Source organism: Penicillium samsonianum, assembly GCF_028829775.1.
Source record: "Penicillium samsonianum strain IBT 33392 chromosome Unknown utg000003l_segment0_segment0, whole genome shotgun sequence".
Lineage (NCBI taxonomy): Eukaryota > Fungi > Ascomycota > Eurotiomycetes > Eurotiales > Aspergillaceae > Penicillium > Penicillium samsonianum.
Window position 1 is genome coordinate 8,064,121 of NW_026643261.1, and position 19,925 is coordinate 8,084,045.

Consider the following 19,925-nt stretch of genomic DNA (forward strand, 5'->3'; position numbering starts at 1 on the left):
AGTAGATAGCAACGGAAATTTCGAGAAGCTCCGGCCGATTGAGCTCATGACCTCAGGACTTTCGGTTCCTTGTGAACTTGTTTTTGTTCTGCATTTCTCCTTTTTTTCGAGCAATTTAGCATACCAATACAAAATGGCTGACGCTTTGAAGGCAGAAGGCAACAAGGCCTTTTCTGCTAAGGACTATTCTACTGCTGTGTACGCGCTACCCCACCTTTAATAATGTGACTCCGTGAAAGCAGAGACTGATAAACACCAGTGAGAAATTCTCTCAGGCCCTTGCCATTGAACCCGAAAACCACATCCTCTACTCCAACCGCTCCGCTGTCTACTCCGCCCAGAACGAATATCAAAAAGCCCTCGAAGACGCCGAGAAGGCGATCGAGATCAAGCCCGATTGGTCCAAGGGCCATGCCCGCAAGGGTGCTGCGTACCGCGGTCTCGGAGATCTTTGTATGTTATTCTAGTCGCGCACAATGTGGTGGAACAACTTGCGTTCGGATAAGATGCTAACTGAAAGCAGTGGCTGCGCACGATGCCTATGACGAGGCCCTGAAGATCGAGCCTGGCAACGCACAGGCCAAGTCCGGTCTGGAGGCGACCCAGCGCGCCATCAACGCGGAGGCTACCGCAGATGGTGTCAGTGGAGACCCAACAGGAGGTCTCGGCGGCATGTTCAACGACCCTGCACTGTTCCAGAAGCTGGCCAACAACCCCAAGACCGCCTCCCTTCTGGGAGATGCTGAGTTCATGGCTAAGCTGCAGAAGATCCAACAGAACCCTAACAGTGTTGGAGAAGAGATCCGTGACCCGCGCTTCCTGCAGGTCATGAGTGTACTTCTCGGTATTGATATGAACTTCGGTGGCGAGGGAGCGGAGCCTCCTGCCCCCGCTGCTGCCCCCAGCACCTCGCAGCCCAAGAAGGAGCCCACCCCGGAGCCCGAGCCAGTAGACGAGGAGGCCCTCGCGAAGAAGCAGGCCAAGGAGGCTGCTGATGCCGAGAAGAAGATCGGTAACGATTTCTACAAGAAGAAGCAGCTTGATGAGGCCATTGAGCACTACACCAAGGCCTGGGACCTTCACAAAGACATCACCTACCTGAACAACATTGGTGCTGCCAAGTTCGAGAAGGCCGATTACGAAGGTACTATCGAGACCTGCCAAAAGGCTGTCGAGGAGGGCCGCGACTTGCGCGCCGACTTCAAGCTGATGGCTAAGGCGTACACCCGAATTGGTTCTTCATACGAGAAGCTCGGCGACCTCGCCAAGGCCATCGACTTCTACAACAAGTCTCTCATGGAGCACCGTACCCCTGATACCCTGACCAAGCTCCGCAACGCCGAGAAGATCAAGACCACGACCGAGAAGAACGCTTACATTGACCCTGCCGAGGCCGAGAAGGCTCGCGAGCTTGGCCAGCAGAAGTTCCAGGAAGGTGACTGGCCCGGTGCCGTTGACGCCTTCACCGAGATGACCAAGCGTGCCCCCGAAGACCCTCGCGGTTACTCCAACCGTGCCGCCGCCCTCATCAAGCTCATGGCATTCCCCGGTGCCGTGCAGGACTGCGACGAGGCCATCAAGCGCGACCCCAAGTTCATCCGCGCATACATGCGCAAGGGTGCTGCTCTCATCGCCATGAAGGAATACAACCGTGCCCTGGACACCTTCACCGAGGCCGCCGACCACGACGACGGCAAGCACGCCCGCGAGATCGAGCAGCAGCAGCAGAAGTGCCTGGACGCCCAATTCAGCGCTCGCGCTGGTGAGACCGAGGAGCAGACCATGGCTCGTATCCAAAATGACCCCGAGGTAAGATCTGATATTCCCCGAACAGGATTATTCAGCATGAAGTATACTAACTTTCTCTCCAGATCATGGCCGTCCTCCAGGACCCCGTTATGCAGAGCATTCTCCAGCAGGCTAAGAGCGATCCCGCTGCCCTGCAGGAGCACATGAAGAACTCGCAGGTGCGGATGAAGATCCAGAAGCTGATGGCTGCTGGTGTTATCCGCATGGGGCGGTAAATGCTTTAAAGGTGTAGAGCATTCGAGGGAATTGAATACGAATTGACACGATATATCTTTGCCAGCATATTTTTTAGTTCCATATTGCTAAAATTACATTCTGCTTACATGCATTGTTATCTTCTGGGAGTAGGAGTGTCAGTAATCAGCCGGTAATCAGTCCATAGTGCCTGTTGAGATTGTGTTTTGGACTGTTTGCTGCAATTGCTGCAATTGTTTATATTACAACTGTATAAACAAGTTCTCGCAAAAATATGTTTCCTCCTAGTCGGGATTGAATTGTGTACAATATATAATAGCGGACACCAGCCCCGACATTAATATTTCTTGTAAAACCTCGGCCTCAGCTCGGGCCCGTGGGCTTTATCCACCTGAGCAGTTCTTAAGCCGGAAAAAAGAACAGACGAAAAGACGAAAAAGCGCCACACAAGTGGGCGAGTGGGGGTTTTTCAGTAAGAAAAAGAAAAGATCTTACCGAACTACTTTATCTACCAATCATAGCCTCACCATTGGGGGATTCAATACAATACACACAGCTGGAGTGAAAGAGGCAGACCAAGTGCAAGTCTAGGGGATGTGGTATGATAGATCAACTCGTCATGCAGCACTTGGCTTGTCTATCACTATGGATAGTGCATAATATACTTTAGTAATCCTGCTGTATAATTGTACGATGTACGTACTCCAGATAGGTTCCTCGGTAAACTAAATCATTCTCCATATCCAAAGAGCATCTTTGGTGGATATAGCTATGGCCGATCTACCTAATCGGGAATAGGGCACGATGCGTGGTCGATAGTGTGCGATGTGACCGGGTTTTTTCTTGCATTCTCTGGATGCATGCCACGTATACCTTGAGATTGTTGAGATTGTTCTGAGTAAAGTACGGAGTACTTATGTAGACAATTACAAAATACCATACGGAGTACGGAGTATAGGCGCCGAGATTGCCCTAATATGTAGCATATCTCGTTGCCTAAAACGGTACCCAGGTAGGGCTGGGATTACGGTAATGATAGCCACCTAAAAGGGCAAAATAACGATCTCCGCAATCAAAAAGGGGCATTGAACGAAATAATTTACCTAGGTAGAACCCTAAGAAGTAGAAACCATGGAAAAGAAATTTATCTTTCGACCCTCTATTGACCCTCTGTGGCGGTGCTGAAAGCTCGGGTCGAATCTAATAGTCGGTATTTAGTCTGTCATTCCCCTGATCCTCAATTGACATATTTTGGATTATATTAGACAATTGAACAGGTACGGAGCGCAATGTTGTGGACTGGCACGCTCATGGACTCATAGACTTATAGACTCATAGCTATATCCAATATAGTACTCCGTACTAAAGTGAGCAATCTGATCCAGGCCCGACGTACGTACGTCACTGATCTTCGATCGACCTCGGAGTTTCCGATCTCCCTTTTTTTTACTCTTTTCTTTCTTTTTAGCGGATTCTGAATTATCATAATAATGACTATGTCATAATTTACCCAAATATATAAGGTGTGTAATGGTAATATTCAAGGTATCGTAAGAATCCCAGCCACAGTTCCCCTTGACGCAAGCGGCTGGGCAACCTGAGCTGTGCCTTTTGGTCCACTCCTCATCTCCTGCTCTTATTTTCCTCTCTTTCTTTCTCTCTGTAACTCTATACCTTGGTATACAATAACACACCAGGTCACCCCTTCAACGACCCTTGCCATCCCGGTACATTGTTCAGGTGTAGACGTATGCAAGTCAGCATTCTTCCCCTCCCCCTCACCCGAGGTCCCCATTCATGGATCCAATCTAACCAACCCTCTAGAACATCCTCGGCTCTCCCAATTCCCCCGACCGGAACACAACACCCAACCGGCGATATGGCGTCCGCCGACGCGGAGAAGACGGAGATGAAGATCGAGGGTACCATCGAGGCCGCCGAGGAATTGCAACAGGACCCGCAGTCACACGTTAACCCGGATATCATTGAGCAAATGGTTGTCGATGAAGCCAGACAGGCTGGCTCTGCTGCATACCAATTCGACCCCGATGCCTCGCCTGAAACCAAGGCCAATGCTACCAAAGGGGTGCGTATCGCAAAAAGTTCGAGTTGTGTTCGGCGCAGTCACCATGCTAACTGCTGTGTCTCCCTTCTAGCGATTGCCGCCTGATTTTCACCATCCCAATGAACCCCAGGGCGTTGGTGTAGTTACAGATAAGGTGAGAATGACTGAGTTTCTCCATGCGATTTCGATATACATGCTAACCCTACCAAGACCGATGGCAAAGCAGACTATGATCTCCCCCCACCGGAAACTGCGAACGCCATTATGGCCGAGGAAGCCACACGAGAAAGTGCTGGTGCGAAGCCCGTCGATGAGGACCTTCGATGGGCGCGCGACAGAACGGGTTGGGCCCCGCAGTTCGTCAATGAGAAGCTCGCGGCGACTTTGGGTGATGAAGGTACATTGCTGGATCACGAGACGTTCTTGGAAGGGAGAATCCCCGATAAGTTCTTTGGCGACTGGTACCACAATTCTGGGATTATCATCTTCGCCTGCTTGGCCTCGTGGATGATCGCCGTGCTAGGCGGTGGTGTGGGCTGGGTTCTTATGGTCATGGCAGCATGCAGCACCTACTACCGTACCTCCATTCGACGAGTGCGCCGGAACTTCCGTGACGATATTAGCCGTGAAATGTCCAAGCAGCGCCTCGAGACCGACACTGAGAGCCTCGAGTGGATCAACAGCTTCCTCGTCAAGTTCTGGCCTATCTATGCCCCCGTTCTGTGCGACACTATCATCAACACCGTCGACCAGGTCCTTAGTACTTCTACTCCCGCCTTCTTGGATAGCTTGCGCCTCAAGACTTTCATCCTCGGTACAAAGCCTCCTCGTCTAGAGCACGTCAAGACCTACCCAAAGACCGACCCCGATACCGTCATCATGGACTGGAAGTTCAGCTTCACCCCGAACGACGTTACGGACCTGACTTCGCGCCAGACAAAGGACAAGATCAACCCCAAGGTCGTGTTGGAGGTTCGTGTCGGAAAGGGTGTGGTGAGCAAGGGTCTCGACGTGATTGTCGAGGACATGGCTTGCTCCGGCTTGATGCGTGTCAAGGTCAAGCTTCAGATCCCGTTTCCCCACATCGAGCGTGTGGACGTCTGCTTCTTGGACAAGCCCGAACTCGACTACGTCTGCAAGCCCCTCGGTGGTGATCACCTTGGATTTGATATCAACTTCATCCCCGGTCTGGAGTCCTTCATTAAGGACCAGATTCACGCCAACTTGCAGCCCATGATGTACGATCCGAACGTCTTCCCGATTGAAATTGCTAAGATGCTTGCTGGAAACCCCGTCGACCAGGCTATCGGTGTAGTCGCGATTACTCTGCATGGTGCTCAACAACTCAAGAACCCCGATAAGTTCTCTGGCACTCCTGATCCGTACGCCGTGGTGTCTTTGAACAACCGTACTGAGCTCGGCCGCACGAAGACCATCCACGATACCGATAGCCCCCGCTGGAATGAGACGATTTACGTGATTATTACCTCCTTCTCTGATGCCTTGTCTATTGCTGCATATGACTGGAACGAGTACCGCAAGGATAAGGAAATGGGCGTTGCTAGCTTCGCATTGGACAAACTCGAGCAGGAGCCTTCCCATGAGGGCATCTATTTGGAAGTGCAGGCTAGTGGCCGCCACCGCGGTGCCATCCAAGCCGATATCCGCTTCTTCCCAGTTCTTGAGGGACGAAAGAACGAGGCTGGCGAGGCTGAACCCGCCCCTGAACTGAACACCGGTATCGCCCAGTTCACCGTAGAGCAGGCCAAGGACCTGGACGGAAGTAAGAGTCTGGTTGGCAAGCTGAACCCTTACGGTGTCCTTCTTCTCAACGGAAAGGAGATTCACATTACGAAAAAGCTCAAGCGCACCAACAACCCCATCTTCCAGAATGCTTCCAAGGAGTTCCTCATCTCAGACCGAAAGAACGCTCGTCTGGGTCTTATCCTCAAGGATGACCGCGACATCATGCAGGATCCCATTATCGGCCGCTACCAGATCAAGATGAACGACATGCTGAAGATGATGGAGCGTGGCCAGCAGTGGTTCCATCTCCATGGTGCCAAGGACGGACGCGTCAAGTTGACTCTCCAGTGGAAGCCCGTCGAGTTGGGAGGCATTGGCAGCGCTGGCTACATTGACCCCATTGGTGTCATGCGCTTCCACTTCAAGCGCGCGAGTAACCTGCGCAACTTGGAGTCAATGGGCAAGTCCGACCCCTACGCTCGCGTGCTGCTTTCCGGTATTACTCGTGGCCGCACTGTCACCTTCCGCAACAACCTCAACCCCGAATGGGACGAGGTCGTCTACGTGCCTATTCGCAGCGCACGCGAGAAGCTCACTGTGGAGGTCATGGACGAGGAGACTATCAACAAGGACCGAACTCTTGGTTGGTGTGACCTCAATGCCTCTGACTTTGTTCGCGAGACGGAGAGCGGTGAATATGAGATCGACGACGAGAAGCAGAATATCACCAGCAGTCTGAAGATTAGCGGCGGCTCTCCCAAGGGAGAACTCCACTACAATGTGTCCTTCTTCCCGTCTGTGCCGGTCGTCAACCCCGAGGACGAAGTTGACGAGGAGGAGGAATCCTCAGAGCTCCCTAGCACTCCTGGCCCGGACTCCACCGAATTCCCGAAGAAGTCTTTGCACGCGAAGTCTGCTAGCGTTGATTCGAAGGCTTCAAAGGCTTCGAAGGCCTCTAAGGCTCTGTCTAACGGCACTGCCCCCATCACCAACGGAACTACCAATGGTGAGCCGGCTACTAATGGCCGCACCAGTCTGGAAACCACTACATCCCGCCCAATCACTGGTACCCACTCTGAGACCGCGTCTGTTCGGTCGGTTAAGTCCATTCCCCGCACTTTCGTCAGTGCGGACGATCTCCCCAAATATGGTATGTTTTGCTTGGATATTCACAGTAATGGTACAAAGCTAATCATTGACTGTAGAATCCGGTTTCATTGTGTTCAAGTTCCACGAGGGCCAGCTGGCCGTTCCCCACGTCCAATTGGAAGTCTTGATGGACGACTACATGTTCCCCGCATATGTCTCATCCAAGATTCACACCACGACCGCAAAGTTCACTGACGTCGGCGAGGCTTTCGTTCGCGAGCTCGAGTTCTCCAAGATCACATTGCGTCTCGTCAACAAGGACGATCCCAAGGACTCCAGCGAGGAGCACACAGTCGCCAAACTGACTGGTGACACACTGCCCACACTGATGCGCATGTTGTACACGCCCACCGAGCTCGTCCTCCGCTCCAACTCCGGTGAGGTGAGCAAGGTTACCGTCAGCGCCCGGTACATTCCGACGGAAATGAAGCTCGACCCAACGGAGAGCATCAACAACATGGGTACCCTGCGCGTTGACGTCCACGATGCCGCCGAGCTGCCCGCCGCCGATCGCAACGGATTCAGCGATCCATTCTGCAAGTTCCGCATGCATGATGAGACCGTGTTCAAGACCAAGGTCCAGAAGAAGACCCTGCACCCGGCATGGAACGAGTACTTCGAACTTCCCATCAAATCCCGCATCGGCGCAAACTTCCATGTGGATGTGTATGACTGGGACTTTGGTGACAAGGCTGACTTCCTCGGCGCCACGCCCATCGACCTGGAATCCCTAGAGCCCTTCCAAGCCAAGGAAGTCACCCTGCCCCTCGACGGCAAATCAGGCGCGATCCGCCTGAGCTTGCTCTTCAAACCTACCTATGTGATCCGCGCCCGCCAAGGCTCCTCTACCTTCTCTGGCACCTTCGCCGTCCCCGGCAAGATCGTCGGCGCCCCCGTTAAGGGTGTTGGTTTCGTCGGTGGCAACGTCGTCCGCGGCGCCTCCTTCCTAAAGCACGGCCTCATGTCGCGCATTCACAAAGACAAAAGCGAAGACACCGCCTCCATCATGAACAGCATTGAGGAACCTGAAACCGCCAAGGGCGACCGTCTCACCCCAGCCGCCTCCCTCGTCGAAGGCTCCTCTTCCCCCAGCACTCCACAGAAGGAACACAGCCGCAACCGCAGCACAGCCTCGCAGTTCGGCGATCGCCTGAGCGTCTTCGGCGGTGGCGGCTCTGCCGACAAGGGCTCCGCCAACATCACCCTCGTCTCAGCTGCTAACTTCCCCACCGACGCCAATCTCCGCGTCATCATCCGTGTCCAGGGTTCCAAGGGTGCAAAGGATGTTCACAAGACAAAGGCCCATAAGAACTTATCCGGTACAGTCACCTTCGACGACTCCTTCCGCGTCCCCAACACTACCGCCGACGCCCAGTACCAGGTCCGCGTCGTCGACCATGCCACCTTTGGCTCGGACGATGTCCTCGGCGAAGCGCCGTTCTTCGTTGACGATCAGGGTTCCGTCGCCGGCCAGGATAAGGCTATCACTGTTGGCGACGGTGTCGTTACCATTCGTTCCAGCTTCGCGCTTTCAGATGCTGGCGTGAGGCCTACTACATCGCACTCGACCGCTGGTACACCCGAACCCACTGAGGGTGCGGGGAGTCCTGATTCGAGGAAGATGCCCCGTCGCAGCTTCTTGAGTAAGAGGTCTGTTAGCGGGGTTTAAATCACACCCTTATTTACTTTTATTATCCGCTTTGGAATTGCTTTGCCTGTTTAGGCTGAAGAGTATATGAAAATATGAATTGCTTTCGCTTGTTACTAATTGGTGTTTTTTTCTGCGTTTGTTGTGATATCCTTTTTTTCTCGTTTTTTTTTTCTCGTCCCTATCAATATGAATTCCAATTGTTGAGATGGCTCCCGGAGTCTTTTTGAGACATATACCACATAGCATGGAGAATGAAAATAGCCGGGTAAAAATAGTCGAGAATCAATAGTTCGCGCCACCCAAAAAAGCCGAAAACAAGGCTGAGTCTAAGACCTAAGACCAATGTCTCACTTTGGAATCTTAAAGGGGCTCCCGGCGAAGCAATAGAGGCTATATTCGCATTTGATATGGTATGCGCGTTGCATTCTCATGGCTTCTTTATATTAAAAAAGGAAATTGGTCTCGGGCCGTTCTTTTCAACTCGAGTGTTTTTTCCCGAAACTTGGTCTGCACAGCCCTGAGTGATCTGCGCTTTGATGCTTAGGCCTCTTAAGAGTCTTCAGTATGTTGTTGTAGGTACCATATATATATATGTGGCACTGAGAGTGTACGGAGTAGATATAATTGTAGATATGATAGAGATAGAGATAGAGAATATGAGAGATGTCAGATATGGACAATTCATATCTTATTTTTAGATCCAACGGGATCCGTATATTAGCCTCATTAATTTAGGGAAGAGGCGTGGTGGGGTGGATAATTTGCTTGTCCCACTTGTTGCCACTTGGACCGGGTTTTTGTTTAGGGCAAATACACAGGTGGGATGCAATTAGTCTAGAAGAATTAGAGTCTGTGTTTGTTGTAGCAATGATAATAGGGGGCCGAAAGAGAAAAACTCTACCTGAATTCTGTGCTTTCCCATGTACCTAGCTAGGTCCATCTAGTACATTTCAGTAAACAGTACTTCGTACTACAGACTTAGCTCTATTGTATATTGCACACAATATACAGGTCATGTGAACACCATCCAGACTATGCATTTATTCCAAACGTCTTGGAATAGCACAACATTGATATAATTAGGAACGAATCAAGTTTACGTGAAACCATTGAAACCAAACCAGAAACAGGGCGAAAAGGAGGATGAGAGCTTGTCTTTGGTGGGGCTTAATCCTATTTGTAGGGACTAGGTCTTTTAAGGTGGAGAGAGGAAAAGGGGTCTGGATTGTTGACCAGTGGACTTGTGTACTCCGGGTTTAGGGGTCTAAGGGTATAGTTGATGGTCAATGGTTAGAATAGTAATCCTGTATAACTGTCACTTTACTCTTGACAGGCTTAATAGTAATGTGTATGTAGGTATTAGTTTCCGAGCTCCAACCCGTGGGCATGTCAGTGGCTGGCAACTGACGACATCGGGATGCAAGGAGGACTGAGCGAGATAAGACAACAGAATACATAGGAAGAGGAATAGCAATGGCATAGCAATGGTATAGGGAGAGGAATAATAGGAATAGTAGAGAATGCAGATAATTAGGATATTATCTATGAATATTATCTTATAAGTGTCTAAGTGTCTAAGTGTCAAAGTGTCAAAGTGTCTAAATATGTACGTAAACACCTAAACAGTCCCAACGTGCAACACAAATAATATAAAATCACGGGGTTCCTCTCCCCCACCCTATCCTCCCTTTTTTCCTTTCCTTCTCTTATATCCTCTGGACTTCTCTCTCTTCTTTCCCCCTCTTTATCCCCGTTCTTAGGAATTGACCTGTGAGTTGTCCTCAATACCCGCCTATGACGGCAGCTTGACATCCAATGGATCGACAAGTGGCAATAATGAACCCCTCCTTTTTGTCTTTTGGTCATTGAAAGCTTTAAGAGCTTCTTAAAAGGAGCCACGTTTCCCTATTTTTGCCTCTGAATCTGCCACTGACTTCATATTTCCTTTATAATAGCCAGTTTCCTCTCCATATCCATATCCCCATAATAACTCATAATGGGCTCCAAGGCTCTTCCCACTCACCTTCGGGCCCCCGAGAGCGAGGCCTTTGGTGGAAAGCACCATGGCAAGTCGCAGTCGCACATGGTAAGTGAACACTTCGGGCGGTGAATCTCCGAGTCCCCGAATCTTTGAAGCTTCGTTCTTGCCATTTTGGCCGTTCTTGCTGTTTCTGGGCTGTTTTGTTTCTGCTTTCTTCGTCGCGTCTTGAGACTTGTTCCTCTTTTCTCCCCATCTTCCACCATCGCTACACTGTTATCCTTGCTCCGTCTGTCAAATCACCCAATCTACTTGAATTCTGGGAAGCCCCTCATTCAATTGTCTCTATTCATTTCCTTACAATGGCTACATTGGCGCCTCCATTTGGTCCAGAGCTGACCCGTGAAACTTCCAACCAGGCTTTCGAGAATGCCTCCACTAGCGTCGCCGCCTCACAAATGCGCAATGCCCTGAACGCCCTCGGCGACAGCGTCACTGATCCCAATGAGAAGAAGCGTTTCGAGGCCGAGATGGACAACTTCTTCGCCCTGTTCCGCCGTTTCCTGAACGACAAGGCCAAGGGCAACGCCGTCAACTGGGACAAAATCGCTCCTCCCCAGCCTTCCCAGGTTGTTGGCTACGATGACCTCGGTGCCGACGCCTCCGTCGAGTTCCTGAACAAGCTGGCCGTTGTCAAGCTGAACGGTGGTCTCGGTACCTCCATGGGTTGCGTTGGTCCCAAGTCCGTCATTGAGGTCCGTGAGGGCATGTCCTTCCTCGATCTCTCCGTGCGCCAGATTGAGCACCTTAACCGCAGCTTCAATGTCAACGTGCCTTTCGTCCTCATGAACTCCTTCAACACCGATCAGGACACCCAGTCCATTATCAAGAAGTACGAGGGCCACAACGTCGACATCATCACCTTCAACCAGTCGCGCTACCCCCGCATCATCAAGGATTCGCTCCTGCCCGCCCCCAAGAGCTTCGACTCTCCCCTCCAGGACTGGTACCCTCCCGGACACGGTGACGTTTTCGAGTCCCTGTACAACTCCGGCACTCTCGACAAGCTGATCGAGCGTGGTATCGAGTACATCTTCCTGTCCAACGCCGACAACCTCGGTGCCGTGGTTGATCTCCGCATCCTGCAGCACATGGTTGACTCCCAGGCCGAGTACATCATGGAGTTGACCGATAAGACCAAGGCCGACGTCAAGGGTGGTACCATTATCGATTCCGACGGCAAGGTCCGCCTGCTCGAGATTGCCCAGGTGCCCAAGGAGCACGTCAACGAGTTCAAGTCCATCAAGAAGTTCAAGTACTTCAACACCAACAACATCTGGCTCAACGTCCAGGCTATCAAGCGTGTCGTTGAGGAGAACGAGTTGGAAATGGAGATCATCCCTAACGAGAAGTCCATTCCCGCCGATAAGAAGGGTGAGGCCGATCAGGCTATCTACCAGCTGGAGACCGCTGTCGGTGCCGCCATCCGCCACTTCAAGAACGCCCACGGTGTCAACGTGCCCCGTCGCCGCTTCTTGCCCGTCAAGACCTGCTCCGATCTGATGGTCGTCAAGTCTGACCTGTACCGTCTCGAGCACGGCCAGCTGGTCATGGACCCCAACCGTTTCGGTGGTGTCCCCGTCATCAAGCTCGGTTCCGACTTCAAGAAGGTCTCCGACTTCCAGAAGCGCATTACCAGTATTCCTCGCATCGTCGAGCTGGACCACCTTACTATCACCGGACCTGTTAATCTCGGCCGCAACGTCACCCTCAAGGGAACCGTTATCATTGTCGCTTCCGAGGGCAGCACCATTGACATTCCCCCTGGATCCGTCCTTGAGAACTGTGTTGTGCAGGGTAGCCTGAGAATTCTCGAGCACTAGATGTTTTCGTCTGATTCTTCTGTCTTCTTGGCTTGGGCTTGCAGATCCGCAGTGTTTGACTTTTCTCGTTTCAACTGGTGCATCCGAGGCTATGGATTCCATGGAGTATGCAAAATAAGTACTTGTATTACATTACAATAATCCAGCGTCTTTTTTCTTTCTTTCTTATTGGGTTGTTTTTAGTCTAGACCTGACTTTAATTACCAAGTACTGTGATGTTGCTCACCATTCTCAATGCATGCCAGTTCAACCTCTTTTCCTACGTGTACGTAGTAGATAGAGACCTACATATATATGTAGTTGTAGCTGTATAGTCGTATCTCGGTTCTTTCTTCCCCAGCTACCAACTCGATATATATCCCCAACGGTACAACCCCGAAACACTCATTCAGCCTCGATATCACGACACCCAAGCTTCAAACCCAAGCAACAAATTCCAGACACAAAAACGCCATTGCCTTAAGGCAAATAAACTCCGATAATAATAGGCGGGGAAAAGTTCCCCATGATATCGTCACAACGTCATTCGCGGCAAAACAAGCCCATTTGCGCTACTAAACCCTGTTCAGAACCTCTCAGGTGTTATCGTCCTACAATCATTCGAACGGGATATTCCTTGCACAATATGCATTCCTGATTTTGTACAGTTCAATTTTGTGTTTTTTTTCTTGTATATTGTCAACAGTACATATTCGACTGTATATCTCACGCCTTTTTACATATTCTTTTTTTTTACGTACGTTTCTTCACATATTTGGACGGTTATTGTTTATATATTACATTTTCCATTTTGCATTTTAAAAGAAAACACAAAACCAAAAACATACCGAAATTCAGCTGCTCATGTCGGAATATGAGTGAGCGTTACCGTCGTCTTGTACCAGGTCCCTCGCATTCGGAGGATGACCATGACCATGACCAGGAAAACTACCATGAACATGACACTGAAAATGGTAGTCCACCTGCCGAAGAAGGGAAGGGTTCTGGGAGGTGGAAGAAGAGGGTTTCAACTGCTTGTCTGGCTTGTAAGAAGTCGAAGAGGAAGGTGAGATTATAAACTAACTACACCTACTCTACATTTATATCCCATCTACATCCACATCTACATCTACATCATAACCCAAACTAACAACCCAGTGCTCCGGCACATCCCCCTGCACAAACTGCCAAACCTTCAAAAGAGTCTGCATCTTCGACGAATCCCTCGACCAACGCCGACGCGTAGCCGCAAAACGCACAGCAGACGAACTCTCCTACCACCGTGACCTCCTCTCAGACCTCTTCAAGCTCGTCCGCGAAGCAAACGAATCAGACGCTTTGCACCTCCTGACAATAATCCGGCACAATGCACCCGCAGATGAAATCCGCGCCTATATAAACGAAACACTCGCTTCCCTCACCTCCCCATCAACACCAACAACAACATCAACAGCCCACAAGCAGGAAACTGTTGCTAAGCTGGAAGATATGCGCCAGCTTATCAATGTCGAGGGTACGGGTCCTACTTTCAGAAGGAAGGTTATGGATATACATTACCTGTGTGATTCCGCGCCTTGTGAGGTCCCTGCGAAGCCGTGGACGAGGGTTACGGCAGATGCGGATCTGGTGTCGCATCTTGTTTCGTTGTACTTTGCCTGGGATTGGCCGTTCACCACGGTTTTGGATAAGGGGGTTTTTGTTAGGCATATGGCCAAGGGAGTCTTGGGGTCTGAGTTTTGTAGCCCGTTTTTGGTTAATGCGGTGCTCAGTAATGCTTGTGTGGGTTTTTTTTCTTTTTCCTTTTTTCGTTTCGTTTCGTTGAGTGTTGGAGGTGTGTTGGTGTTGGCTCGGTTGCTGATTGGTTTGTTTAGTACTTCTCTGAGTTCTCCGAGGCTTACGTCGTTCCTGGTGATATCTCTTCGAAAGGGTGTGATTTCCTTGCTGAGGCAGAGAGGTTGAGGGCTGAGGAGAGTTCGCAGCCTAGTTTGGCGGGTTTGCAGGGGACGTTGCTGATGTATGAGAGGTTTGTATAAACATCTTTGTCCTGTGTCCTGGGCTGTTCTGACACAGACAGATATGCGATGTCCCGAGAAGACGACCTGGGCTATATCATGCTGCATGAGGCTATCCGAATGGGCGAGGCATTGGGCCTGGTCGGCAGCACAGGACCTAGAATGGCATCGGGCGAGTTATCCCAGGACATGGATATCTCATGCAAGCGCACAGCCTGGGGTCTGTTCAACGTCGACACGTAAGTGAACCCTGCTGATACTCTTATCACTCACCCCTCGAACTCACATTCACATCCGCAGAATGGTCCACACATCCTTCCTCCGCCCAAGCCTCATCGACCACGTCAATATGGCCCGTCTGGATATCAACCAGTCCGAAGACCAAGCCCTCTGGCAGTCATACCCAACGCATCGCGACCCGCGCCCGTCATTCTTCAGTCAGTACTTCGATGAAGCATGCAACTTGTCGACGATTGCGCGCGATATCTCGCGCAGCATGTTCGCAGACCACAGGAGCAACACCGACCTCGGCCCCATCCACCGCCAGAGCCGCGAGGATCTATACGACCGTATTCGTCGCTGGCACGATCTTCTCCCGGAGGACTTTGATGTGCGGTACAGGCCAGCTCCGCATATCATCTTACTGAAGTGAGTAAATCCGTCGTTCTTACCGTCTCCTATACAAAAGCAAAAGCAAAATACTCATCCACACAGAATGCGCTACAACGCCCTCATCATAAACCTCTTCAGCTGCATCTCCGAAGACGAAGTCCCACCCATACCCTTCGAGCCTAAAACACCCGAAAGCCCGCCGCGCCACACCCCGGAGAGAAAATACAATGCAGGGGAAGTCACGCAGAGCGCGGCGCGCGGGATCGCCGCCCTGACGCGTCTGCACAGACGCGAGTTCGGGGTTAGTCGTGCGCACCAGTTCGCGATGTACGCGATCAACCTGGCGCTGTTTACGATGCTCGAGCAAGAGTCGTTCGATGTATTGGATGAGGATTTCCTCACTCTTACAAGTGCGTTCTCGGTTGTTGCCAGTCGGTCTGCGCTGGGGAGGAATCTATTCCATATTTTCCGACAGTCGGTCAGGGCCAAGGCGCAGGGGTATCGGATTCGGGAGGCAAGTTCTGTGCCGGATGAGTTGAAGGATTTATTTGATGAGGCTTCGAAGGAAAGGGGATGTAGTCGGTTTGATGAGTATGCTGAGGGGCTTGAGAAGTTGAACCAGAAGGATAAGTATCATGGGATTGGGGAGGGGGATGGGAAGGGGTTGCAGGATTATCCTGGACTTGGACTTTCGGATATGTTGGATCGGTATGAGAGTCTTAGTCTTGGGAAGGATGATGTTTTGGTTGAGAGGTATCGGCCTGTTGGATGTTGAGGGGAAATGATGGACACATATACAACATACAATGTACTGTTCGTCGTCATCATCGTCATATTCGTCATCATCGTCATATGTGTCCAGGTACATTTTGCCTTAACTAAGTGGCGACAATGGTTCTATGGATCTGCTCCGGAGATATAGATCCAGATGAGCTCAGGGAGCTCTACCTGGTGACACAAACGAGGATTCCATGAAATGAAACAGTTACCGACAAGTCGTAGTGAATTAGGGGGATATCGCCAGGTGACCAAGAGTTAATAGGTGGCTTATAGGTGGGTTGACTGGAAGTTGGCTGGGATTGAGATATTGTCTGACGTCAAACCAGCAAGTTCATCGACCCGCCAAGTGGCAATGGGAATATCTTCTCCACGTTGGTCCACTTTGGTCCACTTTGGTCCATATGATGAGAAGTTACCATTGGGAACGAAATCTCCAATCCCTGTTTTCCTGTTTCTGTTTGAATTGTTTTTGCCCCTGGACAACATATGTTGAGCCCTTTTCACCTTGTAACCTCTCCCCTCTGTGGTCCATGATGAGATATTTCACAGTTACCATTGGGAAAGAAATCTCCAATCCCTGTTTTCCTGTTTCTGTTTGAATTGTTTTTGCCCCTAGACAACATATGTTGAGCCCTTTCCCCCTTGTAACCTCTCCCCTCCAACAACCCCAGTAATATATATCAATGTCGATAATATCGATAAATTGAATATGCAAAATTATGAGAATCAAGATGACGGAAATTTTGAGGATTACGACTGGATACCATCAGTGAATGCTGGATCTACACCTCAACAGCCTTATCCTACGCCTATCCCCTTATCGCCAATTCAAGCGCCCGCCCAAGCCTTGTCAGAGTATACGCCCGCCCCGTCAGCAGCTACAGGGAGTACCGCACCCAAGGTAGCCATCCCTCGCCTAGCCGGTTCCGACACCTTTTCGCATGGGCGCCGACGGTCAGCGCGGGCTTGCGAGCCCTGTCGTCAGCGCAAGATCAAATGTGATGGTATCCGGCCATCGTGCGGACAATGTGCATACCACAATCATAGCTGCTCCTACGAAGACGTCAAACGAGTGCGCGACCAGAAACGAATGGGTTGCTTAGTCAAGCGAGTGGAGGCATACGAAGCTCTTCTTCGAGAGCTTGAAGCCGAGGTGGACCTCCCCACGGCTCGAAAGATTAAAAAAGCATTGAAGGTAAGCCCAGTCAATGTCAAATGAAGTCCCGGGTCTCGCCCGCGACTCGGACCTTATGATTTGAGTGCCGAGTTCAGAATCTCACCGTTTGCCAGTTGTCAAAGTCCAAAAGTGGGAAAACTTCTAGAAACCCTAGAAACCCTCGAAACGATGCCGACTCAGAAGGTTCCTCGACCTCTATGGGCTCACTCGATGCTATCGACCAGGTTGACGAAGATCTAAATCGAAACGAAGACACCCGTGCCGCGGGCTTCTTTGGGAAGAATTCAGAAATCAATTGGATTCGAAAGCTGGAGAGCGGCGTTGGTGTGAAGAGTGCCCAGGAACATGTCCCGAATTCTTTCTACATGGAGAGTCATCGTGACCCAGCCTCTATTCAGCAGCAGCAGCAGGCATTAGAAAGGCAAATTCCCACTTCTATGATGGATTATCATCTCGACAGCCTGGATATTCCGTTAATTGAGCCATGCGACTTATTGGCTGTGCCCCCCGGGAATTGGCAGATCGATACTTCGATGCCTACCTGACCAACGTTCATCCGACATTCAGTGCAATTCGGAAGATGATCTTTATCTCCCAGTATCAGAAGTTCTTCAACAATGCATCGAATCCGCCTCGGAAGTGGCTGGCCATTCTGAACATGATCTTTGCTATTGGTTGTCGCTACTGTCGACTCATAGAGGACCCACAAAGCACCGGCGAGGAAGACGAAGATCTGCTGTACCTAACCCGGGCGCGCCATCTCGGTCTGCACAGCACTGTGCTATTCGAGCACACCGATCTCCAGCAGATCCAACTCGAACTCCTCGTAGCAGTTTACCTGCTTTGTCTGGGACAGGTCAACCGGTAGGTCACATTTCTCCAACCCCCAGCATTATACTAACTCACCATCCCCTCCAGAGCATCCAAATTCTCCAACATGGCCCTCCGCTCAGCCCTATCCCTCGGCATCAACCTCCGCCTAACAGATGACCGCACCAAAGACGCCGCCAAAGAAACCCGCGGCCGCCTCTGGTGGTCCATCTACTCCCTCGAGCACCTCCTAGCCTCCATGACGGGCCGCGCCTCCTGTGTCGGCGAAGGCCTCTGCTCTGTTCCTGCACCCCTCCCCTACGATGAAGAAACCTTCGACCAACCCGACGCCAAGCGCCTCTTGCAAAATCCCGCCCTCCGCGAAGCCCAACTCCGCCCCACCATCTTCGAATCCCCTACCCAATACCACTCCCCCTCTTGGGTGACCACTTGCCCACCCTGCCCATCCCTCTTCTTCAACTTCCTCGTCGACCTAACCCTCACAACCCACGCCCTCATGAACAGAGTCTACAGCATCGAAGGCCTCCGCAAAGGCCCCAGCCAAGTTGAATACCACGTCCAGAAATTCAGCCTGCAAATGGACCGCTGGCTCTCAAAACTTCCCCAATTCTACCAATTCACCCTCCCAAACACAGATCCCTGGCACCTAAACCACACAAAACTAAACGACCTCTCTGCCCCCTTCGTCCGCGAACGCGTCTGTCTAGCAATGAACTACTACTCCGCCCGCATAACCCTCTGCAGACCATGTCTAAGCCACATCCACCAATCCCTGCGCCACACCACGCCAACCGTCGAACACACCGCGCGCGGAAAACTCCGGTCTGAAATGGCTACACATTGTCTGCAAGCTTCCTGCACGCTTATTTCTATCCTCCCAGACGACCCGAACATGGCTTGGCTGGCCCGCGCCGCGCCCTGGTGGAGTATCCTGCATTTCCTGATGCAGGCGACGACCGCTCTATTGCTGGGTTTGTCGTACTGTTCTAGCGCGAATACGTCTGCCAGTCCGGATCGCGCAAATCCGCTCCTCTCGCCTGCTACGCCGTCAATGTCTCAGACCAAGGTGTACCCGCCGCTGCTGGAGAAGGAAATGGGTACGGTTGTTGTCACGGCGAGGAAGGCGCTCGCTTGGCTTCATACTACTGCTTCTGTGGATCCGGCGGCGCGGAGGGCTTTCCTGCTTTGTGATGGGATTGTTAGGAAGATTGCGCCTGGGTTGGGGATTGATTTGAGTGAGTGGCCCGATGGGAATTCTTTTGAGAGAGTGATGGAGTGGAGGGAGAAGGGGTCTAATGGGAATTGGAATTGGAATGCGGATAGTAGTGGAAGCAATGGTCATGATAGTGGAAGTGGGATGGAGGCGTTTGAAGAATTGGTTGATTTCGAAGGTGGAATCTTTTAGTCTATGTTGAGCGTGATTTCGCTATTATAGCTGTATACTCTAATGAGAATATGATTGATGAATGAATATCTATACATGGCAGACATCATATTGAAGTTTTATAGCCTTATTAGGGCTATTTAGCAGTCTTTTCAGTAGTCTTTTCAGATATTTGCCCCTAGTATTAGTGTTGGCCGTAAAATATCGAATATAGCCGTTTCCTCCTAGAAACCGTCCCTAAAATCCTTTCCAAAAACGACCTTGACGATGGGATGTTCTACTTGAAACATGCGGACGAAAAGGGGGATCAGATCCTCGTTGACAGCGACTTCAATATAACAGCCATTAGTGACTGGGAATGGGCGCAGACAGTTTCGAAATCAGCTGCCTTCAATTCGCCTATTGTACTTCTTCCGGTGGCCGCAATGGCCGGCAGATCCTCCCGTTTACTCACGGGCCCCTCCGGTTCCCAAAATTCCCCCAAAAGGGGAATTATGTTGAGTCTCAAGTCTCAACTTTTTGGGGCAATGTTATATATCCGGTGGATCCAAAAAGTTAGCCAATCACAATATCCCTCGATCACTACCTGATCGAACATCACCTTGGGTAAACTGTAGTTTTCCTATCTCAATTAACACATAATTGAACATCACGTTGCGTAGCATTTACACTCT

General features: G+C 50.9%; 6 protein-coding genes across 6 annotated transcripts; all 6 read left to right on the forward strand.

Moving 5' to 3' along the window:
* Positions 1-58: 58 nt before the first annotated feature.
* sti1 (Hsp90 cochaperone STI1) lies at positions 59-2,137 on the forward strand. Its single transcript, XM_057279458.1, has 4 exons — positions 59-198; positions 260-453; positions 524-1,809; positions 1,872-2,137. The coding sequence occupies exons 1-4, from the start codon at positions 134-136 to the stop codon at positions 2,022-2,024; spliced, it is 1,698 nt and encodes a 565-aa protein (XP_057139068.1). The 5' UTR covers positions 59-133; the 3' UTR covers positions 2,025-2,137.
* Positions 2,138-3,677: 1,540 nt separating this feature from the next.
* On the forward strand, positions 3,678-8,880 carry N7471_006740 (uncharacterized protein; the record flags this gene model as incomplete). The annotated part of the gene is made up of 5 exons (XM_057279459.1): positions 3,678-3,760; positions 3,829-4,090; positions 4,161-4,223; positions 4,280-6,965; positions 7,021-8,880. Coding segments are annotated over 5 exons (4,707 nt in total), but the record flags the coding sequence as incomplete, so codon positions are not given.
* Positions 8,881-10,611: 1,731 nt separating this feature from the next.
* ugp1 (UTP glucose-1-phosphate uridylyltransferase) lies at positions 10,612-12,476 on the forward strand (the record flags this gene model as incomplete). Its single annotated transcript, XM_057279460.1, has 2 exons — positions 10,612-10,701; positions 11,013-12,476. The coding sequence occupies 2 exons, from the start codon at positions 10,612-10,614 to the stop codon at positions 12,474-12,476; spliced, it is 1,554 nt and encodes a 517-aa protein (XP_057139070.1).
* Positions 12,477-13,329: 853 nt separating this feature from the next.
* Positions 13,330-15,854, forward strand: N7471_006742 (uncharacterized protein; the record flags this gene model as incomplete). Its single annotated transcript, XM_057279461.1, has 6 exons — positions 13,330-13,521; positions 13,614-14,234; positions 14,327-14,478; positions 14,530-14,706; positions 14,768-15,115; positions 15,182-15,854. The coding sequence occupies 6 exons, from the start codon at positions 13,330-13,332 to the stop codon at positions 15,852-15,854; spliced, it is 2,163 nt and encodes a 720-aa protein (XP_057139071.1).
* Positions 15,855-16,568: 714 nt separating this feature from the next.
* N7471_006743 (Zn(II)2Cys6 transcription factor domain-containing protein) lies at positions 16,569-17,581 on the forward strand (the record flags this gene model as incomplete). Its single annotated transcript, XM_057279462.1, has 2 exons — positions 16,569-17,054; positions 17,150-17,581. 2 exons carry the CDS (start codon positions 16,569-16,571, stop codon positions 17,579-17,581), a joined length of 918 nt encoding a protein of 305 aa, XP_057139072.1.
* A 35-nt stretch (positions 17,582-17,616) lies between these two features.
* On the forward strand, positions 17,617-19,272 carry N7471_006744 (fungal specific transcription factor domain-containing protein; the record flags this gene model as incomplete). Its single annotated transcript, XM_057279463.1, has 2 exons — positions 17,617-17,900; positions 17,955-19,272. The coding sequence occupies 2 exons, from the start codon at positions 17,617-17,619 to the stop codon at positions 19,270-19,272; spliced, it is 1,602 nt and encodes a 533-aa protein (XP_057139073.1).
* Between the last annotated feature and the right edge of the window lie 653 nt (positions 19,273-19,925).